General features: G+C 51.8%; 1 protein-coding gene and 1 long non-coding RNA gene across 4 annotated transcripts in view; one reads left to right on the plus strand and one right to left on the minus strand.

The window, feature by feature from the left end:
* The window catches only part of EEFSEC (eukaryotic elongation factor, selenocysteine-tRNA specific), a 248,222-nt gene that overhangs the window by 54,460 nt on the left and 166,871 nt on the right, over positions 1-26,891 (minus strand). For all 3 annotated transcript variants that reach the window (XM_059161905.1, XM_059161904.1, XM_059161907.1), the window contains one exon: positions 7,269-7,925. In XM_059161905.1, coding sequence (XP_059017888.1) covers positions 7,269-7,925 — 657 coding nt within the window. The remainder of the gene's footprint in view (positions 1-7,268; positions 7,926-26,891) is intronic.
* On the plus strand, positions 11,892-17,536 carry LOC131824299 (uncharacterized). The gene is made up of 3 exons (XR_009350820.1): positions 11,892-11,962; positions 12,167-12,403; positions 17,366-17,536. It is a non-coding gene; the product is annotated as an uncharacterized LOC131824299 (long non-coding RNA).

Consider the following 26,891-nt stretch of genomic DNA (forward strand, 5'->3'; position numbering starts at 1 on the left):
CTCGGCACGGCGCCCTCAGAGGCCCCACCTTTGCCCAGGCAATTGTTACAAATGAGGAAACAGGGCCCCAGAGAGTAAGTGGCTTCAGTCAGGCCAGACCACTCGACTCAAGCTGGGGTACCCAGCCTCAGAGGGAGCCTTGGGTATTCAGGCCAGGTAAGAGGGGACAAGTCTGGGGACCTTGAGTGGACACCCACTCTGCAGGCTGCCCCGGATGACCCCACTCAGAAAATTTCTCCAGCACAATCTGAATTAAGTCCCAGCCTTCCTCAGCCCCCAAGCTTGCATCGCTGGCCCTGCTGATGGCTTCAATCGTCAGCCCACCTGCCCCTTGGAGCTCCCTTCCCATCCTCTAGCTGCTGGATGCCCTGGGCTGAGGGCCCTTTTCCAAACACCCAGGGCCAGACCTCTGGGCCCCTGCAGAAACAGTGCCTGGCCCTGGGACCCCCAAGTCCTACCAGTCTGACCAGTCACAAGGCACAGCTCAAAGTCACCAGCTCTTTGTACTTTTCCCTCACTAGATCACCTCCCTCCTGCCAGCAGAGACCCTGCTTCTCTCCTGCTCCCTGCAGCCCCTCTGAATGCCCCAGGCATTCTGTCCTCATAGGAAGGACACATTTCCTGTGATTCTGGCCCACTCAGAGGGGGGCAGCAGGTGTGACTCTTCATGTGGCTAGGAGGCAAGGACCTCTGGAGCATGGCCCAGCAGCTCCATTCCAGCTGAGAAACACTCTCCAACCCCCTTCACTTTCACCAGGTCTTTGCACACCTGCAAAGAAAGAGCCTTTACCTAATTGTTCTCTTTAAATACCTCTGCTTAGAGGGAAACTTCACTTCGTACCCTAGAGAGAAAACAAGAGTCACCATAAACAGGAACCTGATGGTAAAGTAAATATGATTTAAAAAATGAATTGGATCCTAGTCACAGACTGTTGCTCCTGGAAGGATGTATCTTGGTCCTGTTTTCCTACCCGTTCAAAAGGCAGATTAGCATGGAACACAGGAGTGTTAAAATCACCTTCAAGGGAATCTAAGACTTTCTTTGTGATGTAATTAAAGGATCAAAGGAAGAAAAAAGAAAAGAAAAAAAAAAACCGGAGAAAAGAGGAAAAGTTATTACTAGGAGGGCTTCTACATTATATAACAGTATGAGAAAAAGTAAGGCTTTTTCGAAAAGCAACTTGCTGCCTGAAAATTTGCAAGTTGCAAACACATGGAACAATGAACAAATGCACAACATCAGTGTGTCTATATCTAATCTTCATTTCTAATTTTAATGGTTCATGTTTTCTACTTTTAAAAGTCTACTAGGGTTTTCTCTGTGGCCACAGGTACAACCAGAACCTAAGTTCCACAAGGACAGGGATTTTGTTTCTCTTATTCACTGCTATATCCCCAGGCCCTGAAAATAGCACACAGGTGTTCTACAAATATTTTTTGAATGACTAATACTGAAAGTCCAGTTTTGTAAATGTTCCATGGAAAATAAAGAGAAAGTGTATTTTTTAAAATTTCTATCTAGAAATCAAGCATAGCAATCATGTTATGAGTTGGTGTCCTTATCTGTTGTTTAGTTGGCCTGTCCAATTTCAGAATCTGCATTCTAAAGTGCCCCAGTATAATTATGACTCCATTTTTTACCAAGTTCTCCTTGGATTTCTAACAGATTTTGTTTCTACATGTTTTGTAGGTGCAAGTTTGTAACCATGCCCTTTATCATTACGCAATGTCTCCCCTTATCTTTGTATTTTTGTCTGAAATTCTAGCTTGTTTGAAATTAACTTGTCAGAAATTACCACCCATACTTTTTGTTCAGTAACCTGATGTTTCTCTATCCTTTTATTCGTAGCCTTCATGTACCACTGTGTGTTTCCTATAAATGGCATATTTGTTTTAATCCAAACTACTGATCTCTGTATTAATAGGAGAATTTGGCCACTCATGTTTAGTGTAATGATGGATATAATGACTTCCTTCTGTTTTTTGTCATTATTTATGTTTTTGTTTCCCTCATTTTTGTTGATTCAATCAAATACATTCCAGTTTTGCCTTTGTGTGTGTGGAAGTGCTATACTTTCCAGTTCCATTCATAGTTTCTTCCTCTTTGTGTTTATAATCTGACACATCTTTCTATATTTTTACTTGAAAATGGGATAGTAAGAATCTCCCTCCCCACCACAGGCTCTAAGTCCCTTTCCCAAGCCCTCTCGCTAGAAAGACTAGCCCTTTAGAACACCTTCACTTCCCTTCTTCTCTCCCTCAGGTGAGACCTCTGGAGCATTTCTGTTAACCTGATCTCCATTTTCAGGACCTAATTCCTGAAGACTGCAGACAGAGTTGAGTACCTGTGGTTGTAGATGGTGATTAGACTTTTCCTTGCAGGATGCTCAATGTGTTTCAAGAGTCCTATTTATCCTTTAGATCAGAAGTGAACACACTAGAGCTAGAGGCCCCAGTGCTGCCCAGTATCTGTTTCTGTATGGCCTTCAAGCTAGGAATGGTTCTTCAATTTTCCAATGGCTTGAAAAACACCAAAAGAAGGATATTTCCTGACACAGGAAAACTATGAGAAATTCAAATTTCAGTGCCCATCAATAAAGTCTTACTGGCACCCCACCACACCTACTTGCTTCTACCTTGTCTATGGCTGCTTTTGTGCCCCAGTGTCAGAGTTGAGCAGCTGACCTAGAAGGTACTGGGTGCCATGACTCTGGGATGGCTTCACAGCAGCTCACCCAGCCATATGTTTTATTTATTCAATTCTATTATCAGTGCACAGGCACCATGTCAAAACAGGAAAAGTGGACTTCGAATGTCACACTTTTTATGCCTGGTGAGGTGCAGATTATTATTTTATCGAATTACATGGCAGAGCTCTGTGTTTTTTATGGACTGTGTTAATAAAATACAGCATATACTGACATCACAGTAATCCCAGCTCACAGAAAAAAAATGAGACGATTTCAAGCAATACATCTCATCACAGCCGAATTTCTTCACAAAACAAAAAGACAGAGAATAGAATACAATCAAAGTAAGTTTCCAAGTGATTCATTTGTTAGCCAAGTGAGGAAAGCCATTTGCTGGTGGTAAGTTAATTAAATCGTGTTTGAGTGTATAAAGTATCCAGAGAAAAGAAGCTTGTTAAAGATGATCAGATTTGGGGCAAGGGCAACTTCTTGGACGTGGCCCAAGGGCCACAGACACTGTAGGTGACACCACCGTGTGAAGTCTCATCTGCAGAGTTGGATCCATTCTCCAGTGTGAGCAAGTGAAGCAGAGCACAGAAGTAAGAGAAGACCTAGGGAGGGTTAACAGCTGGCCTCTTCATGTGCCAAGCACTGTCCTAATCATTTTGTATTTACCTCACTTCTTTCTAGAACTTACCACTACCTGAAAACATCTAAGGTCCTCTTCCTTGTCAGTCTCCCTGTGAGAATAAGAATTCTGCCTGCCTTGCTGCTATAAACATTCGGGTGCACGTGCCCCTTTGGATCACTACGTTTGTATCTTTAGGGTAAATACCCAATAGTGCAATTGCTGGGTCATAGGGCAGTTCTATTTTCAACATTTTGAGGAACCTCCATGCTGTTTTCCAGAGTGGCTGCACCAGCTTGCATTCCCACCAACAGTTAGGAGGGTTCCCCTTTCTCCGCATCCTCGCCAGCATCTGTCATTTCCTGACTCGTTGATTTTAGCCATTCTGTACCCCTGGGGATAAAAATATATGTTTATAAAAAATTAAAAATTAATTAAAAATTAAAAAAAAAAAAGAAAAGAATTCTGCCTGCCTTGCTGTCTCCCTAATGCCTCGCACACATAGGAGCTAAGTAAACATCTGGATATATGCATGAATGTCTTTTAGGCAATGGGCTCAGAAGGGCTATATGCCTTAAGTCTGTCCAGATGGAAAGTATCCATTCAACATATATCTGTATAGGGCTGGGCCTTCCTCATTTATAAATGGAAGATGTTGCCCCCATGGGGCAGCTCTGCAAAATTCCCTGGTCCTGCCCATGTTTCCACACTAGGAGTGGGTCAGGCTGGGACTGAAGCCCAGGCCTCCACGTTTGACCAGTCTGCCACATGGCAAAGACTGTGGCCAACTAAGTGATCTGAAAATCTCTGTGTACTCTGGGTCCTGCTCAAAGCAAATGGGGCTGCCTTTTGGAGTAAATCCAGCCTTCTACTCGTGAGCTATACTAGGAAACCTCCTTCCTGTTTCCCCTGAGCTAGACTTAACTCTTAGGTATGAAGCCACTTCACCGTGAGCTGGAGACAGTCTGCTCCTTAAATGAATGAGCCTGTTGATGTAAAATGGCTGCCCAAGGCATACAGTTGTTACATGGTACTGCTAAGGGTTGAGTCCAGGCTGTGTGATCCCAGAAGTTCAATGCTTACCAATCTGACCAAGAAAAAAAGTCTCTTGCCAAGGAGACTCCAGCTTCTTGAGAGCACACTAGCCTCTCAGCTCACTGGGCAAGAATTTAACAGATATGCTGGAGAGATAAGGGCTCAGAGGCCAGTCAGTGCTGGGTTCAAATCCTCACTTGACCATCCTGTGACCTTAGGCAGGCTGCTTCACATGTCTTGAGCTGGTCTCCAGCATGGCTGCCTTTGCAGAGGGGCCCTGATGGCCTGAGTTCAGAGCAGGAAGAAAACGAGCTTTTTTTGGGGAGTAACTTTTCATATTGTTTGAATTATTTTTTACCATATTTTTACCATTGAATTACCTCTCCCAAATATTTACATATAATTTTAGGATGAAGAAAGTGATCTACTTAATAATTTCAAAAAAAGTGCATAGAAAAATAATAACTTCCTCCTTGAATTTTTATAAGGCTTCAAAATAAGGTATGCAGCCCATAATGGCACACAGTAGGTGCTGAGTAAAAAGAGTAGGGATCGGCTGGAGGGGGGCGGGAGGCAGATGTATTCCTGCCCCTGGGCCCAGAAGCGAACCTGTGATATAGGACAGGTGTCCATTCAGCTAGAGCCTTAAGGGGCTGGTATGGGGTACTCAGGTGCTGTGCTCTTTCCTTCCTTGCAGGACCCCAGTATCAGGACTCCTCCACACACAGTCATAGCCCTGCCCAAAGCAGTCCCTGGGGGGAGGGAGGCTTTCTGCTCAGGCTGTCTGCGCGGGGTCTGCTGACTGCAAGTCTGGGGCTCTTCTGCCTCCACTTCTGGCCTCCCCGAACTGAGGAGGAAAGGGCCAGTGGCCCCAGGGATACCCTAGCCTGGTGGCAGGGGCTGGCTCAGCATGTCTCCTGGACCCCCCGCCACGGCCCCTTAGGAGGCAAGAGGCATTCGATGGTATGTTTACTTGCTCCTCACAACCCACACTCCTCATTCTCGAAGGAAGTCACTGCTGCTCCACCACCAGCAGGCCTGTGTGGGGAAATTAGACCAAGAACTCACCAAGTGGGACATTACTCCATGACAGATATTTCACCAGAGAATAATTATACTTCATAAGACTGCTAATAAATCAAGCGAGACAAATGAGCGACGTGCACTTTATCACCTTCGTCCTCAATCAGCATCTCAGGGCTGGCCCCCGGCTGAGGGAGCATTTGTGTGACCCTCATGGTCGGCCCTTGACCCCTCCTGGCAGCCCTGGGAGTTTAGGCTGCTGCTCCGCAGATGAGGAAGCCAACCTTCACAGAGGGACAGACAGCAACAGCGGTGGATGGGGTGGAGGGTGGAGGGGTGGGGGCAGTCATGGCTCCAGCTCCAGGACTCCAGTAGCAGCACAGGCTGACCAAGCCTGTCTGCCTGAGTGGGTGAGGCTGGCCTCAAAGTGCGAGGCCTGAGATTACAGAGCTAAGGATCCTGAGTTTCAGATGGACTGTGAGCGGGTAAGTAAGCAACTTCTACCAATTCTCCCATCAGAGGCCAGGTCTAGACACAGGCAGAAGAGGAAGGGAATTGGGCCTGAGTCCCAGGAAGAATCCTGAGAGAAGGAGGGAGTGAGTGGGAGCCTCTGCAGTGAGAGTTCCAGAGGAGAAACGTGGGGATCCGAGAGAGGGGAAAGAGGCAGGGTCGGGGGTTGCACTGGGGCTTCCACCCAGCCCCAGCTGGCCCCCAAGGCCCTGACACTTTCTCCCGAGTGCCTTTTTGGTGAGGGTCAGACCCCATGCTGGGGCCCATGCTGACATGGGCAGGGCCCTGCGCCCAGAGAGGTAACCCTCATCCTGCCGTTTAAGGAACGGAACTGCAGCCTTGCTGAGGCCCTCCCAACACTGGGGTCTCAGCACAGCCGTGCTCACCCAGCTTGGATAGGAGTCCCAGGACCATCCACAGCCAGGCCTGCCCTGCAGGGGCCCACAGCCGGGGAGGAGTGAGGTTTGGACATTCTCTCCCCATCTCTTTAAAGTCCAGGAGGCAGGGATTCCCACTGAGACCTACAGTGAGAGACAAGCGGGGGGATGGGGCCCACCTGACAGAAGGCAATCCCAGGACTTCAGGACCTCCTTTGGGTCTAGGCTACTGCATTTGCCCCCTCTCGTGAAAGGCCTGTGAACCAGATTGGCTCACCCATGGCTCAAGACCTATATCCAGTGTTGATACCAGGAACCTTAGGAAGCCAGCAGCCCAGGCCTCCCACTGTGTCCCCTTTCCACTGTGTCCCCTTCCTGTACCTTCCCACCTCTTGCCCTCTGACACCCCTTGCTACCATCATTCCCTACACCCCCACCCCACAGGCTGAGGACCCACTTGGCCAGGCCCTACCCCATAGGCTAAGGACCCGCTTGGCCAGGCCTGCCCTACAAGGGCTAGCCATGCTCCCTCTGTTGATGTGACCCAGAAGCCACCCTGCCTGATGAAGGTTCAGCTCCTACTGAGGACACAAGAGCAAGGGCCTGGTCATCAGGCTGGGAGGGGCGAGGCCTGGCCTCTTACCTGTTGCTCAAGGAGGCCACTGACAACACTGGCTTCTGGCCCAGGTGAAATGCTGCTGTCTGCAACAGTTAGCATGAGGGCCTGAGGCTGCTCTGCCCCACACAGCCACCTTCACCCCTGAAGGAGACAGGAGCAGGTGCCGTGGGGCTCCCCTACCTTGGTGCAGGCCCCGGCTCTATGACTGAGGGCTAGGAGAACGCAAGCCACTCATCCATTCTGGGCCTCAGTTTCCTTGTTTGAAAACCTCAAAAGTTGGGACCAGAGGCCTCTGAGGTCTTCCTGGTTCATCATGGACCCCAAACATGTCCATCTGGGCCACCCGGGCCCAACAAGTTAGGATGATGGGCGGAGGGACTGCTTACCCGTTCTACAAAGCCATGTTTGTGCTTCAGCTTATACACTTTCAGCCTGGGCAAGAAGCTCTCAGCATAGTCCTTGTCCTCCAGGCCGTGCAGCAGGACGCCGTGGAAGGCCAGCCGGCACATGTTGGCATGAATGTCCGCATCTAGCCTGGAGCCAATCACCAGGCACAGCCGAGGGCAGGTGACAGGCTTCTCAAATTCCACAAGGGCCCACTGCTGCCGTGGGCAGCAGCCTTTGGCGGCCTGGCCCGTCATCTTGTCAGCCTCATCACTGTCCGTCCCCGCTGGTGCCAAATCCTTCTCTAGGTACTGCTCCTGGAAGAGGTATTCTCGAGAGAAGTTGAAGGAGTCCAGCACAGGTTCGTGGTCAAAGCTGTCGGGGGCAGGGCTGAAGAACATCAACCGGCCCATGACCGTCTCATGGCCCACCGTGATGTGGAACTTGGCTTTAGTCTGCAGGGGCGCCCGGAAATACGGAATCTTCTCCACAGAGATGATGGCTGCATGGACAGTGTGCAGGGACTCGGGGGCACACACTAGGCCACGCTCCAGCAGCTTGGGGTCAAACTGGGTGACGCAAATGCCCAGGCGGTCTCCCTGCATGGCTGAGGTAACAGGCATGTGAAACATCTGCATGGATTTCACCTTCTTCACCACCTGGGGGGCAGCAAAAGAGAAAACTCAGGAAACGAAGAGCCTTGAGGCTGGTGGGGAGGGCCTCCAGCTGGAGACGTCCCCATCCCAGGACTGCCAACACCAACCCGGCCCCAGGCATGGCACCCCAGAAGAGCTCTGGGGAGCTCAGACTCCCCCTGGCCAGAACAAGCTCCACCCTGCAAACATGAGGCTCGTGGGGTCCCCTGGTCCAGGATGCGGATGGTGGTCACGGCAGCCAAATCCTCAGCTACCTTAGCTCCCTCCGTCCCTCTAGTCGCTGCTCCGCCCCAGACCCCATTCCAGCACTTTCTCGCCTTCAGCCCTCTGCAGAGGCTTGTCACCACATGCAGAATGGGTCCCCTAGGTCCTCAGCCTGCCAAGCTATGGCCATCTGTCCTTGAAAGCCCAGGCCAAACCCCATTGCTCTAGAAAGTCTACCCTGACCTACAGTGGGTAGGGTTTATCCCTCTCTCTTTGGTGCGACTCCAAGCTCCTCTGAGTCATACACAGCCTGCTCTGCTGTCACTGCCTATTCTGTGCTGATCTGCCCACAAGCCTGTGCGCTTCTCCAGGGCAGGTCACAATGAGGGACTACAGTGAGACAGGGACTGTTCTGGCGGTGGGAACAGAGTGAGAAACAGCAACAGAACTACAAATACGTTAACATTAACTAAGTTTGTGCTGATACTATTATGAAGCTTTGTGTGTCAGTATATAACTAACATAATTCTATACATATAATAGAGTATTATAGTACATACAATATGTATACATATATAAAATATATAAAGAAGGCCTAGCGTGTAAGGGGAGGTCTGGCTTTTCAGAGCGGTGGCCAGGGAAGACGTCTGTAGAGGTGATGACTCAGCTAAGACCTGATTATAAGAAGTTGTGTGAAGGTCCAGAAAAAGAGAGTTCTGAACAGGGAAACTAATGAATGTATAGGCCCAGGATGGAGGCTGTGTGGGTCTGAGAAATAAACAAAGAGGCGGGAGGGCTGCAGCAGGGAGGGCAGGGAGGGCAGGGAGGAGAGGGCAAGCTGGAAGTGGCAGAGGAGTTTAGGCAAAGGAGTAACCTGATCTTATCTCTGGAAACCACCACACCAACTACTACACCAGGCAGATTTCTGCACCCACAGTTCGTAAATCAGGAACAGACAGAGGAAAGGCTCTAATAAACGTTTGCGTAAATCAATGAACATTCCTACTAAGATCCACTGTCGGAGAGATGAGATCACGCTTAGCACAGCAAAGGAATGGGTAATGTATTTCAGAGAACCTGCCATCGAAACTGGCTCAGTTAAAGACACTTTGGCCTTCAGGTGGTCGAGCACCCTCATCTGCAAAGCCCGGGTGTGTGGAGCACTCGTTTTCTCCTTGGATAAAGGGAGAATGCTGAGCTGCTCTGGGCGCAGGAGGCCAGGCCCTTTCCTGGAGAGCCATAATACTCAAGTGTTTGTTTAAAGATCATTAACTACCTAACCAAGAGGTCAGGGGGCAGAGAAAGTGAGAAGTGTGGTGTCAAAAGCCACAGCCAAGATCAATCAAAGAGAAACATAAAACATCTCTGAAATGGTCTACAAGGGCAACGGGAAACTAAGATTTTCAGGAATGCACCTCAGAGTAACCGGAGAATATTATCTTACACTAAGCGTCTGCCCAGTGAGGCAGGCCCCAAATCACAGCTCTCCCCCCCGCCACACACCCCAGGCCTGTAGCTGCCCGGTGAGCTGTCCTCTGGCCCCCACCCCACTCGTCTCGCTTCTCCAGGAGAGCTTTCTAAAACATGTCGGATGATGCAATTCCCTTGGCACCGACCACTACATGGGCTCCCCTCTTCACTTCCCTACTTTCAAACCTTTTGGGCGTAGCTGTTGTGAGTAGGCAGAGCTTCTGGTCATGTGAAATTCTATAGGGAATCAGTCCCCTGGCCGCCGCCCTCCCACCTCCCACACAGGGGTAGCTGCTCAGGGAAGGTCAGGGGCTCTTAACACCCCCTTGGCTGCCCCATCAAGGACTTCTGCTTGGCTTCTCCGCATGGCCTGTCCCACATTCTCCCAACACCTGAAGCCACAACCAGGGGCAACTTGAACAATTCCCTACATACAGAACCACATGTGCATTTTGCCTGTGAGGACCCTTCTCCCTGGGACTTCTTCCACCTGAAATTCCTGTTCATCTCAGGAGACCTCCTGGAACAGCTTCCCTGCTCACTCCAGACCGAGCTGGTTACTCTGCTTGGGTTGCTCTGAAGTGGACTTCCTGTGTTGCCATCGCTGCTTCAGGGTTCTGCCAGTCTGTGCCTCCGCGTTCTTAAATTACGACAGAGTAAATATCCGTGGCCCCATCGTCTACCCTGAGAACTAAAACATCACCGATAACTTCACTGTCCTTCTGTGCTCCTCCCCCACCTAGGTCTCCTGCCCGCCCCCCCAGCTGGAGGCAACCACTCTCTTGAATTTGGTGTGTGGCGTTCCTTTCTTTTTAGATATACATGTACATGATTGTGTGGAGGCTCACTACATATGTAGTACATATGCCTAATCAATACTTCGCTTTGTTTTCGGAGTGTTTGAACTTGGGAGTTTGTGCCTGTGCCGCCTACACCTGCAGCTCATTTGCTGCTGATGCTGTATGTCACAAAGCACACACAGAGCCCCTCCCATTCGGCCACCTGTCGATGCGCACCAACTGGTCATGTCCAGTTTCTTTGCTGGAAAATGGTGCAATGAATTCCCTCTCAAACCAGAGTCCTGCCTGATGCACAGCACAGGGAGGGTTCTGAAAGACTGGGGCCTTGGACCAGAACTTCTGGGTCAGGGGTGAGTGAGGGCTCATGTCTTCTAGATGAAGAAAGTACCAGTGTACACATCCAGCTACAGGCCAGAGACTCTTGATGGATCCATGTCTTCTCCAACATCTGTCATGGCCAGATTTCTTAATATCTGCCTATCAGACTTGCTTATTTCCCCCTTTTAAATCCAGGTTCCTGTGGCTGTATCTTGGGGCTTAGCGTAAAGGGCGGCTGACAGACGCTGCTTATGGGAGACCCAGTGAAATCCCCAGGCCGTCCAAAGAGAATGGCTGCATCTCATTCTGGAAGAGAAATGCCCCCCATGGCAAAGGAAGCATGGAGCAGAGATTCCGGAGCAGCCAGGGCCTGAGTGACCTCTTGGTGTTTCAGATGCTCCACGGGATCGCAATCCCCCCATCCCCAACTGTCGGCCCCCACCCCCACTAGCAAGTCCATCTCCAAGCAGGCTTCATTAAAAGCATGTTCTTTTCAACGCGGTTTGTGTTCTTAGGACTGAAATAATAAAGAATGCCTTAAGAGGGCACCGTGAAGAGCAGAAAGACAAATAACTGTGCAAATCAAGATTTCAAGGGCCCAGACAGGAAATTGTGAAACAGATAAAGATGGGGACAGGGCGGCGAGGCACGACTGTGGGCTCTGGTGGGGGCATGCAGCCACATCCGCACACGGACTCGCCGACAAGCCCCCATTCTACAAGACAGCCTTCAAGAATGTAAGAGACCATGGAGGACGCCAAAAATATGGAAAAGTAGTCTTGCCAACTCCAGAATGGGGGGGGGGGCAAAAACAGGCCTTCCTTTCATTTATGGGCCAACTTTGAGAGAGTCCTTCCATCTACTCAACAGCTCACTCGGATTTACTGATATTCAAGTTGAGTGGCAGAGGGCATTCACTCAACACGTGTTTATCAAGCTTCTCTCACGGACCAGGCGTAGGCCCTGCAGTGATACAGGGTGAGCGGAACGGACTCTGGAGTCTACTGCTGGGAGTCAGGGAAAAGGTGTGTGTGGGGCAGCTTATAAAGTCATCAACTGATAAGTGCAGATTACAAAACCACGGCGAGGTCCTATGGGAGAAAGTAACTGGGTGATGCAATCCTTCCTGTGTCATCGGGGAGGGCTCCCCAGAGGAGGTGGCACTAAAGAGGAGACCAGAGGAGTAGAAGAAACCAGCCACAGGGGCTTCAGGCAGAGAGAAGAGCAGAGCAGGTCTGAGGCTCTGAGGTAGGAAAGAACGTGACCTGTGGTGGGGTAGGGGGGTGGGACTGAAAGGCAGTGGGCTGGCTGGAGGGGTGGGGGCCGGGGGCAGTGGCATCTGGTTGGAGACATGGGCCCACCACCTTCAGCATGAGGACACTACCCCCCGGTGGTAGTGGCGGCCTGGGGTTGAGCAGAGGAATGACACGTGCTCTCATGCGCTTTGACAAGGTCACTTTGGCTACAAGGTGTGGAGAAATAAGAAAGGAAAGAGAGAAAGCAGCAAGGAAGGAACCGTGCAGTACCATGCTGGGGTGTGCTGATGGATCGGATGTGGGGACGACAGAAACACAGGCACATGAGGACGGACTCCCCAGTCCCAGCTGGAGGAACAGCCTTGCGCTGCGGTGAGGAGGGGTGGCTGAGAGATCCGTGCCTGGGAGAGGCCTGCGAGGCAGCTGGCAGCAGGTGAGCACAGAGGTCGGAGCTGCAGGAGAGGTGGAGGCTGGAGGTGGATGTCAGGGGCTGGGAAAGGAAGCCTCACACACCTGCCTCTAGCCTTTCCACCTGAAGGTCTGGTAGGTACCTCCAGCCTCCCACATCTGAGACTCCTCTCCTTCCTTCTGTCTCAGAAACGGCAGCTGTTTGTTTCCAGCTGCTTGTGTGAAAATTTTGGGTCCACCTTGACTCATAAACATACCCAGCCTTCAGGTGCTCTAACAGGCTTCACCTTCCAAACAGGGCCAGCGCCCAAGCCTGGGTCTCTGCAACCCCTGCCCATGCTGGTCCCAGGCCCACCTGGCTTTGATAACTGCCCCTTCCCGGGCAGCCTGTTCCCCACAGAGCAGCTTAAACCTAAGACAGGACTCTGCACTTGCGCCTCCAAGCCCTTTACTGGCTTCCCATCTCACTGTGTGTAACTAATGTCCTTGCTAGGACCCCAAGGTCCTACAGTCAGGCCCTGTCATTTCTCTTGACTTTATTCGCTACAGTTCCTCTACAGCCTCTATTCATGTCACTTCAGTCACATGAGCCTTCTTACTTCTTGCTCCTGAAACATGCCAAGTGTGCTCATACCTCAGGGTCTTCACACATGCGAGTGCCTTTGACTGGGATGCTCCTCCCTCAGATGCCCTATTCCTCTTTTCCTTGTCTCCTTCCTGTCCGCTCAAATGTTTCCTTCTCAAAGCCCATCCTTGACTCTGCGATAAGAGCTCCCCATCCCTGTCTTCTTCTCTTTGTTTCACTTTTCTTCATAGCACTCGTCGCTACATGATGTATCATAGATTTGTTTACTGTCTATCCCACACTGGACTCTAACCTCCATGAGGGCGAGGGTGAGGGCTTTGTTTTTATTTTAACTTCTGTGTCTATCTTCAGTGCCCAGCACAGTGCCAGACATATGGACGCCCTTGTCACCTATTCGTGGAATGAATGAGAGCAGCCATGGATGGGTGCAGCACTGTCCCTGCCCTCGAGGGAGTTGCAGTCTGGGTCTGGAATGCATAGCTCCAAAAAGGCGCATGGAGATACACAGCCATGCTATAGGAGCAGGGCTGGCCCCAAGGCTAGCTAGGGGTTGGGATGTTCCAGATCACCCAGGGGAAGGAGCCTTCCAAGCCTCTCCGAGGGACTCAGGTCACTCTGGTGGGGCACAGTTAGGACAGCCACGAAGAAGGCAGGTGGGAGAGCAGGGAGGCGTCTCTGTGTGGGACCGCCAGGCCAGCCCATTCCCTGAGCTCAGCTCAGACAGGGGACGGTGGCTGCTGCATCTCTTCCTCTTGCCCTTCCCCGCATTCTGGCACCAAGCACTTCTCGGGAAGGGAGGATGGACCCACGGAGAGAGGGAGGAAGGAATACATCAAGCAAGCAAACAATTTTTAAAACTCAAGTTCATGCTTGCTAAGCAGTTTGGCCCTTTCTGACTAACAAAGAGGCTTTACCATCATCTGGGTCAGTTATTCTTCATGAAAACCCTATGAGGCAGGTCAATATTTTTACATTCAATTTTATGGATGAAGAGACAGAGGTTTGGGATGTCTCCAAGGTCACAGAGCAAAGAGGCTGAGACTTGGGACAATGAATGCGGGGGCTACAAGGCAGGTCTGACATCCTGCAGCCCGGTGCCTGGACCAGCTGAGCAGAAACCGTGCCTGGGCAGCTGGCGCTGGGGGCAGAGCAGCCCTACCCTGTCAGGCTGCTCCAGGTCTGGAGTACCCACGATGGGGACGCCCATATGGTGAGAACCAGAAGGATGGCTCCAGGGAAGGGACAGAGGGAAGACTCCACTGTGAGAGGACCCTGGTCAGGGTGGAGGGAAGGTAAGGAGAAGCCAGCCTGCCCTGAGACTTGGGAGCGGTGGGGACAGGGGCAGCTCAGTCCCTCCCTCCCCCTGCCCAGGCTGCCATGATTGCCCTGGCCACAGTCAGCAACAGCCTCTTCCTGGCCAAGCCTGGCAGACAGTCTCAGACCTGACTTTTCAACTGCTCTGCTCCCTCCTCGCCACCAACGTGTCTAGGTTTGGGGAGCACGGTGCTTGGCACGGGACAGACACTATGTAACTGTTTGCCGATGGAGTAGATGGGAGGGCAAAGGAACCCTCTGTGTGCTCCCAGGCCTGACACACTCAGTTACCCTTCCTGGTCTCCTGAGCATCTGAAGCACAGTTACCCAGCATCCTGAGGACTCTGTAGGGTGCTATACTCAGAAGGACCTGGTCTCTGTCTTGGAGTCTACTGAAAACCTCCCAAAGAAATTACTCAAGGTGGGAGGCACAGAGCGTTTATCTCTGCTCTTCCCTGCGTGGAAGAGTGGTACCCGGCTAATGCTGGACTTCACAATTTTACCCCATGAGCTGTACAGAAGGTGCACAGAGAGACACCTGACATTGGCTGGATACCTACACAGGATGCTCTACAGACCTGAGTAGCCTTTTCGGTGGCCAACAACGATCTCATTTTAGAGACAATGTAACTGAGGTCCCTAGAGGTTAAGACATTCATCCACAGCATCCAGATCTACCTGCCAGGAAAACCCAAGTTCTTTTACTAGATCTTGCCAGAAAAACCACCACGGAAGTCCAAATGAGTTACAGTCACTGCACTGAGGTTCCCTCACATGCGGGGAGTTCTCTGGCAGCATTCCTGGTGCGGGGTAAGAAATGGAAGGGCCCGACGACATCAGAATACACTGCAGAGGAACAGCAGTGTTTAGGGCCCGCTCGGCGTTCTATGGAATCAACAGATGCTTGACAGGAGTGGACAATAGCCTGTGCTTAGCAGTTTTTCTGATGTGCAGAGATTTTTATAATAATGGTCCTGGCTGTAATGAGATTGGACCTCTATTATCCATTTTCGTTCCACTAATGAGCCTGGAAGCTCCTGGCTGTGCCAAAGGCGAGGGTCGGGGCCTTGCAACTTCATCATTACTTAATAAAATGTAAATCGGAGAGGAAAAGAAACACACAAGGTTTGACACTAATAAGCTTACAGCAGGATCAGTTACTTCAATTCAAAGAGGTTCAGACCGGAGGGGGAAAAATGAAATAAGCTTTTAAAGATCAGTCTAGGTTTGGCTCCATCAGACCTAACCAATTTTGTTTAATAAGGTTTCAATTTGGCTGCTCTTATTTCTCCCTCTTCTTCGAGCTAGGCTGGGGACAGATAAGGCATCCCCCTCATCCCACCCCCGCCTAGTGCATTAATTGCATCTTGTACAAAAAGCCAAACTCGGGCCTCTGCACAAGGAGAGGGCAGTATGGGCCCCCGGGGTTTGCCAGCGCCTCCCCTGCTGGGACCAACCCCAGCTCCCCCAGCACCACCTCTGGGACTGTGGGAATACAGCACCAAATGCATCCTGGGGATTCCATTCTCACCCACTTGGTTTTTAGAGAAATGGAAACCATCCCAAAAGGTACAGAGAATCAGATGACATCAGAACCACCTGTGTTCCCACCACCTCAGACTGACTGCTAAGATCCTGTCTCTCGGACTTCACGTTGACAGCGAGTTGAAGACCTCTAGTCCCATTTTCCTCCTCGACTCCCTGCACTTACTTTCATCCTTCTATTTTATACACTTTGTCCCATGCTTGTTCCTGAATTGTATATTTGTTAGTCTCATTCCTACTTGTCTCCTTCCTTCTGTATTATGTTTCTGACATCCAATCTTCCTGGGAAAGAGAGACCCCCATCTCTGTATCTATTTAGCATGTATCTATCTAGACAGAGATGCTGCTATCTCTGTACATGTCTTTTTGACTACTGTGCGGTATTTCTTCTAGGAAAGCTCCCACCTTTTACCCATGCCCTCACTGATGGACATGAGTTGCTGTTTTTGCTGCAGGAGATGATGTGGAGTAACCTCCTCTACATGTGGCCCTTTCCACACGTGCAGCGTTTTTCTAGCATGGCTATCTGGGTGGAAGGCTGGCGTGGGGGCCACAGTCCAGTGTCACCAGGTCTCACTGACTGCTTTCTGAAGTGGGCAGAACCCACACGGGCAGTGCAGACCCTTGCCAGCACTTGGTACCGCAGGCTTTTCAACTGTTGCCAGGCTGCTGGATTAGGCATGGTATCTTTATGTGCATTTCTAGGGCCAGGCTTCCTCAGAGTCTCTGCTGCTTCTAGTTCACCAGAGATAAATTGTGAAAGCCCCTTGTCTGCTGAGACCCTGCCAGGCCTGAGGAGCTTCATGGACATGCTCCTGAGCCCACATGGCTCTTGGAGGAGGGGCGCAGAAGAGACGAGGGGCAGGAGATCTGGGGAGGCCCCTCCTCACCATCCTGGCTCTCCTCCTCGGCTCCCCTGCCCTCTGAGCACTGGTGCCAGGAAATGTAGTCCTGGCAGCACTCGACACACTTCTCCCACCTGGCTGACCAGAGGTGGGATCTGTTCTGCGCAAAAATGCCACTGGGGCCTCAACAAGAGAGACCAGCTGTCCCCTGGTGAAAGAGGGGGGGAGCCAAGGAGAATTTCCTTTCCGAGATCCCTGTTAAGAAAAAAGGAATGCCCTATATGGAAAGGAAAAGAGGATCTTCAGGAGCCTGAGGGCCCACAGAACTAACCCCCCAGCCCCCGGCAAAGACCCAATTCTAGGGTCAGAGATGGAATGGGGCTTTTTGTTGTGTGCATGTCTGCCTGCTCTGGCTCTTTTCCTGGCCCCGGGGTGCTCAGGTCAAGTTCCCACCCCCAGCAGGGCCCACATGCACCTTCCCCACCTGCATACCTCTCCCACCAAGACCAGCTTAGGTCGCCTGCTCAGGGCCTTGGAGCACCCTATACTGTTCCTCACAGTGGCACTCACAGCACCTTATGGTCATTGCCACCATGTGCCTGTGTGTTCTGTTGTTTTCCACAGGGCCCCCTGCGCCACACAGACAGCTGCCTGTGCATAGGCTGGGTTTATTCTGCTTACCTCTGGTCCCCCACAGGGTGCCTGCCACATGGAGGGCAGCCAGGGAGGAAGGGAACGGATTTGGTTTCCTACCACATGGCCCAGCAAAGGCCCCCGCTCCTCCACAGCAACCTCGCCAACAAACCCCAGTTATGAACCTCCTAGTTGCTGCAACAATGGAGAACCGTAAAAGTGACAAGGGGCCTGCCAGGAAGCTTTATGCTCCTCCTCCCAGCCACCCTCCACGCATTTGTCATCCCATAAAACTTTAAATTGAATTACACCAATGTTTGAGTCTTCTGTTTTCCATACAACTGGGGCTTTAATTGTTTTTAATGACATCCCTGGGCTTTTTGGGGGGTAAGGAATCCTTGGGAGGCAAGCCAAGGGAGCCAGCTCTGTCTTTAGGGCAGGGCTCAGAAAAGCCGTCTGCAGAGAGCTGAGCGTGACCGCACCTGTGCGTGTGGGTCTGCACAGAGAACACAGACAGGCTTGGGTCTAAAAGGGGTGGGTCCCAAGGCTCTCCTTTCCTTCAGCCCTCTGGGAGTACTCCCCCTGCCCCATGACCCCTGCTTCTGGTGAGTACACCAGGCCCTGTGTTCTAGCTCTGAGCTTTGGGTAAGTTTCATGACCTTTCCAAGTCTCAGTTTCTTCATCAGTAAAATGGAGCTAATACATCCTAGGCCACTGGGCTTCTGTGAAAGCTTTAAGGAGGTGGCATGCACCCGCTATCTAGTGGAACAGCTGGAGAGTGCCAAGTCCTCAGTGAATGTGATGGCCCCAGCCCCAACTCATGGTCCCAACTTCAGACTCTGGCTTCTTCCCCATCCTTTAAAAGTCCCCATTGCCCATAAGTAGCAAATCCTAGAATAGTCCTGCCCCATATCTACAGTTTCTTCCCATTCCTGGTCCCCATTTCCAACACAGACTCCTCCAACAGTCAACCTTCCCCATGTGTCTGCCAGGTCAGTCCCCAAGTAGAGAGCCTGGGTCCTACAATGCCCTTGCTCAAGCCTGCCCAGGCTCTAGGTATCACATCCCTCTGGCTGGCATTCAGCCCAGCCCTCCACTCCAGCCTAGCCTCCTTCCGCGTCTATGTGCCAGCTCACCCTGAGCCTCTGCTTCTGCTTACGTAATGCACCTTTCACAGTGGCACTCTTCAGGGTCTGCTGCCAATGCTGCCACCTGCATTCCCGCAACGCACGTACTAGTGGCACCTGCTGGCAGGCAGGCCCTGCGCTTGACAACAGGGACCGCGGGAAGCCACGGTCTTTGCCCTCTAGGATGCTACACTCACTGTGGGAAGCAGGTATATAAAGTACTACTTCGAACACAGTGTGTTGAGTGCCACGAGAGGGGCTCAGGGGGCCTGCAGAGAGGGGGTGACATCTGGGTCGGATTTTGAAGGATGATGCCATGCAAGCGAGATTAGGAGAGAGGGAATGGCATGGGGAAGGGGTTGTGAGGAAAGTACAAGGAGGTGCTGGAGGTGTGGGCAGAATTCTATGGGGTAGGGTTCAAAACAAGATAAAGCTGATGCTGGGGCAGGGCTCTGAGAGGGCAGGGGCCCTTTCTTCCCATCTGTGCAGCTTGTCCTGATGAGGCAGGGCCTGCCAATACAGAAGGGATTCGGGAATAGGCCGTGCAATGGAGTTCCAGGAAAAGCAAGGCTGGGTTTCTCACTTCCGGATGCCTCCCAGAGAAGAAACCCATGCACGTGAGCACGAGACCTCCATGTAGACTGGGCGGTGGGCCAGAGCCCATCCACGGCACATGGCACATGGCACCAGCCAATATGAAATGTCCATTCTCACAAATGTGTGCATTGGCCAGGCTCTGTCTGTAGTGACAGGGGAGGCCAATACTGGGTAGAAACCTGGTAGAAACACAAAAAGTGCAAAAACCACACGACATGTTACATTTACAAAATGGCATCATGTACTTTCACGTAAATATCTGTATTGCATAAAGAAGGGTTTAGGATACACTCAGAAGAATTAGCAGTGGTCTCCTCTACACTGGAGGCCAGGATGGGTATGACAGAATGGGCCCTTTCCCCTTAAGCAGAAAGTTTCACTTTGGGGACATGCAGGCATTCATAAACTGGTTATATAATTAAAAATTAATTCTTCAAAAATAAGAGACAGACATTTTAGTCAATTAAATTTAATACAATCAGGTTCTAATCAATTCACTCAACCAAGACTGACAGCGTGCTCTGAGCCAGACTCTGTGAGGGTGCCGGGCCGGGAGGAGCAGTAAGGGGAGGAGCAGTAAGGGGAGGGGGGGCAAGGTGGGAGGGGCGGCAGGAGGATGAGAGACACACTCCTGGGTCTCCCCGCTGAACTCTGTAACCCCAGACTTGAGTTTTGCCTTCCCTAGCAACACCCTGAAGCCACAGCGGCAGGACACAAAGCCAGCAGGCCCCCTAACTAAACCTGGCCCAACCTCCCTTCTCCACATGGGGAGACACAGGGGACTCTGGCTGAGGCAGCTGGCCCAGAATGGGAGACTCTCATTTCTCCTAAAACCTGTGGAAATACTCACACCACCTGCCAGGAGGGGGAGGGCAAAAGAGATGATACAAGATTCTAAGCTCCTACAAACTAAAAGGGAAAAGTGGCACAAAGGGGGATGAGACCGCTCCGAACAACCCCAGCTCTGTGCTGTACCCAGACAGAGTGGGGTGGGGCTGGGGAGTGGGGTGGGGCTGGGGAGTGGGGTGACCCCAAGCCAGGCCTGAGAGATAGGCACTCTGAAGACAATGAACTGTTTGGTCCTCAACCTGAGCCAACCTACCTTCACTCCACCCAGATGCTCGAAGGGAAGTGCCTGTTCTTCAGGAAGTGACCTGGGGATCAAGACACGCTGCTCATGACCACAACCCTCTTAGCCACCCGAGATCACCCTGGTCCAGACAAATGGCTAAATGAACGGAGGATGAGATGTCATGTAAGTAATCAAATACATGAGGCAATTTTATCAGCACGGAAATATCCTCTCTCTCTAATACTGGATAACTAATCAAGGCATAAAAAATACTTCAAACTGTAAATAGCAGTTGCCTCTGGGTGATAGGCCTCTCGAGAGTTTTGTTTTTCAGTTTCTTCACACTGCACAGAGATTTCCAGAGTGACCACATACTGCTTTGCTTTAGGAGGAAAGGCTTTTCAAAACCTCAGCTGAAGGAAAAAGGAAGGCTCTGTCACACCCAGCTGCAGAGGTGACTTCTCTGTAGGAAGACCATCAGGTTCCTTCCCCAGCCACATGCCCTGGCCTGGACTGCATCAGGAGGCATCCCACAGCCGCTCTGCGTGTTCTCACTCAGCCTCACGACCACCCCACCAGCATGGTGGTGCCGCCATGGCCATTGGACAGATGAGAACACAGAGTCGGTAACCTGCTGAAGGCTACTCGGTGGCAAATGAGGAAACGAGGATGCAAACCCAGCAAGGCCTGACTGTGAAGGGCAAGCTCAGTGGCCTACATCTCAGGCTACAACCGAGCGCAGAGCACAGAGGCCTGGCCCTGGGCAAGTGCTCACGGGATGCCTTGGTGTTGGCAAAGGCTACCGCGTAGGGGCGGCAGTAGTGGCAGTGGAGCCCGGGTCCCCTCGGAGGACAGAAGAAGGCCACCTTCAGATAGAGAGCAGGGAAGGTGGGGAAGGTCTGGGGCTGGGCTTTGCCTATGACAGGGAGAACTGTATCTGACTGGCCTCTGTCACTTTTGTCACAAAGCCACCTTCTAATGACAAAACAAAATCAAAGTAAGGTCCGTCCAAGGAGGAGAGGCAGACTCATGTTTGGAAATCTTAAAACAGTAATGGGAAGGGTATCCCATACCAAAGATTTTTTTCCTCCCTTCTGTTTTCTGTATACTATTCTGTGCTTTCCAAGTTTGTCTTTATCTTCAGTAGTAGAATGAAAAAAAAAAAAAAAAGACTTTGAAGGCAAACATCAAATATCCCATTTTTCAACTTAAATACATCACCTAGAATTAATTCCACCAAAAATAATGAAGGTTCTGTTGTGTGCCAGGCCGACCAAGGCACTGGGCCTACAGCCTTGTACTGCTTATGAGCAAGCAGGGCTGGAAGCTCACCGTCAGGCAGAGCAGGATGGAACGAGCCAGGAGCTGGGTGTCCAAAAATAGAAGAGCAGCTTTCCCCCTCCGGATCCTTCTTTCCTCCTCCTTGGGATCTCTTAGGGAAAGCTTTCAGTTCCACAATGGAGTAAGGAGCTCACTGACCCTAAGAAGCCTGCATTTTCCACTGGACCTGGAGCCTTGAGGATAATCCCCATTCCTTAGGGGGGGCCTCTTGCTGAGATGCCAGCAGGCCAAGATGCCCACAATTCCCTAAAGACAACATGACATGCTTCCGCCTTTCCTAACTGCAGAGAGCAAATGGAGGGCACTGCCTGAAAATTGTCTGCTAGATGCACAGAATCTCTTGGAAGTCCTAAAATTTTATACATTAAGATTTATGGAAATTTTTGTGTTCTGACTGTAAAAGATCCATGTTTCTTTTAACCAACTGAACCACCCAGGCACCTGATCCTTGTTTGTTTTAAATATAAAAATAAAGTTTGGAATTAACTGCCCTTATGGAAACACACTCGCTGGCCGTGGCACACAGTGGCCATTTGTCCCAGCACCCTGGCCCCGGAGCAAACAAGGCACAAAGGAGGGAGGCACTCAACTGAAGGGATGCAAGCGCTTGAGGGCCTCGGGAAAGGCTCAAAGGGGCAGCGAGAGGCTCAGGCACTCACTGGCTGACTGCCAGCCCCAGAGCACATGGAGCTGCGGTGGGAGCCCCCTGCCCTTGAGCACCGGTGAGCACCTGCACGCTGCCGAGGGAGGTGCCAGCATCTGGAGATACACACCTGCCATCCAAGCAGGAAGGAACGTGACCATCCCAACCCTGGGCGACCCTACTGAGGGGTGGGCTGGCATCCCACCTGGCAATCATCCAAGGGATTTTTGAGGGGAATGCCTGTCTCCCGGCATTTGTCCCAGGGACCAGCCTTGGAAGGTAGTCCTATGTGACTCCCAGTGCGGCAGGAAGCACTCCAGCTTTGCAGGGACCCATGCTGGTCAGATCTGCCACTTCCCAGCTAGGGGAGAGCCTGGCCCATTTACCGCTGGGCCCCAGCTTCCTTGTTTGTGAAGTGAAGATGACAGTGCTTGCAAGGCTCCAGCAAGAACTCAAAACGACGTGAGTGAAGTCCAAGCACAGTCCCTATCACTCAGGAAAGAGCTGTTACGATTCAAAGAGGGAAATTAAAAGACCCGGCATGGGGGGAGTTAGTGTGGGGGGAGCTGCAGAAAATGGCATCTGGAAGGTTCGAATGCTCCAGCACTTCAGGTAACAAAGGTTAAATGTTCTTATACTCAGGCCAGGCACTACAATCACCAAGTCACCAGCAGCCGTTGCACAAAGAACTGCAGCCAGAGCCAGAAAGCCAATGGTCGCAGCCGAGGCACATGGAAGGCCCTTAGTGCTGCTGCACCTGGCCCTCAAGACGTCATCCTCTGGGGAGGAGCTCCCCAAGAAAAAGAAGTACCCCTCAAGGGACTCAGAGCAGGCGTGGTAGCTGGCAGCAGTTTCAGTTTCCATATGCCAGGGATCACTCCAAAGGCCAAGCTAGGGGCTGACAAGTGTTTTCCTGGGTATCTGGAGAGATTTATCTCACACGAACTACTCCTAAGTGCAGACTCCAACATATATATACCTTTTATGTGGAGCTGAGAGAAGCTCTTCTCCAAATGCTATTATGAATTTATAAGTGCTCGCCCAGAAAGCAGGTTGTGGGGATAACGACATTAATCATTATCTGACAAGTTTAGGAGCTGTGTTAAGGTTAACGAAAATCAGTTTAAACATGTAAGTGAGAACTATGGGAAAATGTCAGGGAATAAGCTGTCCCAGGGTGGAATGGAAAAGCGGCATCCTCCCAGCCTGGAGAGTCAGAGCTCCCACAAGGTGACAGGTGTAGGCCGGCAAAGGGGGACAGGAGGAACTGCACAGGCGGAGGGGGCGTGCAGGGCAGAAAGGGAATCCAAATCACTCTTGCTCTGCCAGCTCCAGACCTGAGCTCCCCACCACCCCCACTCCTCCAGAGCTCCGTGCCTGGGTCGCGGCTCCAAACCACCCACCTTAAGGGCTGGGGTGAGGCAATGCACTGCGACCAACTCGGCTCTGTCAGAGCGAGGGCCACACGGAGACAGCCCGCGTGAAATGATGAGTGTGGCATCGTTAAGGGGCAGACATTGCTCATTAAAGCTCAGTCTCTCACACTACTACTACTAGACTATTTCATCCTTGGTAAGTGGGGATAAGCCCCCCAATTTCACTGACATGACCAAGAAATCAAAGAGAGGATTTGAAAGAGCCACATGAACGCAGCTGTTTGCTCACCTCCCTCGAGGCCCGTGCACCACGACTCACATACTTCTCTGTAAAAGGCCAGACAGTAAATATTTCAGGCTCTGCCTGCCCTGATCACCTCTGCTGCAAACCACTCAAGTCTGCCATTCTGGGACAAAAGCAGCCATCAGCAAAAAACTTTACTTATAAAAACAGGTGGCAGGCTGTGGTCCGCTGGGCCTGCTTGGTGCTGAGGCCCAGGTATTGTGACCCACGCCCCTGAGCATGGAGACCCAGCCCTGTGCCTACAGCAGCCAGACCCCTGCCACTAGGCGCCAGAGGGATGGTCCGAAGTCCAGGTGCGAGTGGCAGAGCAGGCCCACAGGATGGGCATGGACTCGGCAGGCACTTTCTGAGCACCCACTCGGCTCTAGGCACACAGGACAGAACGGGACACAGTCCCTGCGGTAGAGGGTAACAGTGTGGGGAGACGGCCATACCAACAACACACGGCATGAGACTTGGCTTCAGTCTCCTCATCTGCAACCCGGACACAAGAATAATACCATGTCTTATAGCAGCAAGAGAAAAATGGGAAGCCCCTGGTTGGGTGCTGGAGTGATTATTATTCTCACCCGTCTCCTAGGAAGCAGGAGGAGAGGGCAATCCACTTGAGATGACTTTCAGAAGCTTAAGGGCATAAGCTTTGTGCAAAGTCTGTTTGGGGTAGAACGGGTAACACACAGGCCAATGTGAGTCATGTTCTATCGCAAATAAAAATCGGCCCATGAATATACATAATCCCCAAGGTAATTCTCCCAATCTCACAACGGTAATGGAGCCACCCTCGCTCACTGAGGCATGAATATTTACCGTCCTCTGGCTTTACTGCTCTCGATCTGGGTTCAATTTTGCAAATTAAAATGAGGGCTGTGTGGATAGAGAGATTACAGGAGAGCCTTCCGAAGCCTGCTGTCCCCGGTGAGGGAGCCGGGCAGGGTAAGCAGGCTCCTGCCCGCTGGCCTGATGCTTCTGCCTTGAGGGTCAGGAGCTACAGAAAATGGGCTGAGGGGTGGTGGTGGGGGGGGTGCCCTGTGTAGGAAAATACACAGAGCGGGAACAGGAACAGCACTTAGAACGGAAACACATTCCAGGTGGGAAGGTGGGAAAATACCCCAGGCTTTTCTTTTTGATGGCTGAAGAGAGTTTCCGAGTAGGCTTGAGAGCGGTAACTTCATAACCAGACAGACATGGCTTCAAACCCATGTCACGAAGTTGAACCTGGGGCGTGTCGTTTGGCCTCTCTGGCCTCAGCATCTCTACAAAGGCGTTCAATGCAATGCTGCCTTCCTCTCAAGGCCGCTGTGAGAATCCGGATGTACCTGCCAGGTGCCTGGCCCAGAGGCCACAAACGGACAGCCCATGCATGTGGTACCTGTCAGAACACGCGCTGTACAGGAGGACAGCACACGGGAGATGGCCCGCAACCTCATGGGCGAGGACTGGAACGGCTCAGCAGGGGCGGGGATGCTGGCCAAGGAGGTGATGTTGACTTGCAGAATGGCGGCCGCTCTCCCCTAGGGTGGTCCTGGCACAGGGGCTGACCCACAGACTGGCTGCGGTCCAGCCAGGCTAAGTAAATGCCCGCAGTGAGGCCAGTGAAGAAGGGTCCAGCACCGCCCACCAGGCCTTGCTGGTAGAGGGGGCGAGAATAGTGTCCTGTGCCTTTTGCTGTCCTGGGTGAGGTGGGGCAGTAGGGGTGGATGGGGAAGAAATCAAGTGGCAGGGTAGGGATGGGGGTGTTGTGACAGGGAGCTCAGGGAATCTGCTGGCCTCCTACAGACACGGGACACCTGCCTGTCTGCCACAAAACCTGGTTCCCTGGAAACCAAAAGCCAGAGATAGAGAGTCACTTAATCTGACTCAGCTTATCTCAGGGCTCTGAAAACCCAACTGGAACAAAATCTGTGTGAAATTCAGTCCAGAAAACCTTTGCAAAGGATAGCACTACCACTTCTTGAGCACCTATAGTGTTTCGGGTATCTAATGAGGCCCTTCCCAAGCATGCCCTTGACTCGCAACAGTCCGTGGGGGAGGGATTACCAGGCAGCTTTTAGGACCAAGAAGCCAAGGGCTCACAGACTCTCATAGGTAGTCAAACCACCAGAAAGTGCCGGCGCCAGGCTGGGCACACCAGGCCACACAGCCCCGTTCGAGGAGGAGGCTGCTGTAGGCCTTAACACTATGCCAGGTCTAAGGACACGAGGACGAACAGGACAGAACCCTCCAGCCGCCTGAACTTCCCTCCACCTGACAACCTGCTGCTGTGCACCGTGGTGGGGGCTGTCCCAGGGTGGCAAGGAGGGAGCCATGGCTACCATTTGGTAGGGAACCTGGAGTGGAAATGCAGGGAGGAAGTGACATTTGTGCGGGGGCCCTGAGGATGAAGAGGGCAGGACACACACCGATCAGGAGGCAGGGAGAGAGCATTTGAGGAAGAGCGGCTGCCACTGAGGCTGCGGCAGGCAGGGCAATGCCCCACAGCTCACACCAAGTTGCTGAAACTTTCGGCTGATGGCAGGAGGCGGCCGCGAGATGCTGTCATGCAGAGGTGGGATGTAATGGAGTATAAAAGTCAGAAAGGCCCCCGAGGTAGCACACGTGGAGAAAGGGCTGGAGGGGAAAATAGCAAGGGCAAGTGGAGCAGACGGAGGAACTATGACGGGCAGACAAGGCCGGCTCCAAGGGTGGGGCCTTTGTCCTGTTCACCAGTTATATCCAGAGTGCCTGCCATGCGTCTGGCACACAACAGATGTCAAGTCAATGTCTGCTGAGTGAACGAAAGAACAGAATGAGAGTCTCAAGTCACCCAGAGAGCACGGGCCATAGGCCTGGGCCGGGGGAGCACACCTAGCAGAGTGTGTGTGAGAGTGAGCAAGGTGCACTGCCTCCTTGGGGCTGGCGATGGTCACTGTGGCCGGCCTCGTCCCCGACGCCAGTGGCGCATGCCGACGACAGGGCTCCCGCTGTGCTAGCGAGGCCTGGGACCAAAGGGTTACTTGCCGCACTCAGAAAACCCTAACCCCCAGCCTGACTAAACGTCTTCTATTTTTCTTTCTGCTTTCTTTAAGACCCCAGATGTGTTCTTGCACATCAAAAGAGAGCAACTTATAAAGTTAAACTAAATCAAGGGCTT

Source organism: Mustela lutreola, chromosome 2, assembly GCF_030435805.1.
Source record: "Mustela lutreola isolate mMusLut2 chromosome 2, mMusLut2.pri, whole genome shotgun sequence".
Lineage (NCBI taxonomy): Eukaryota > Metazoa > Chordata > Mammalia > Carnivora > Mustelidae > Mustela > Mustela lutreola.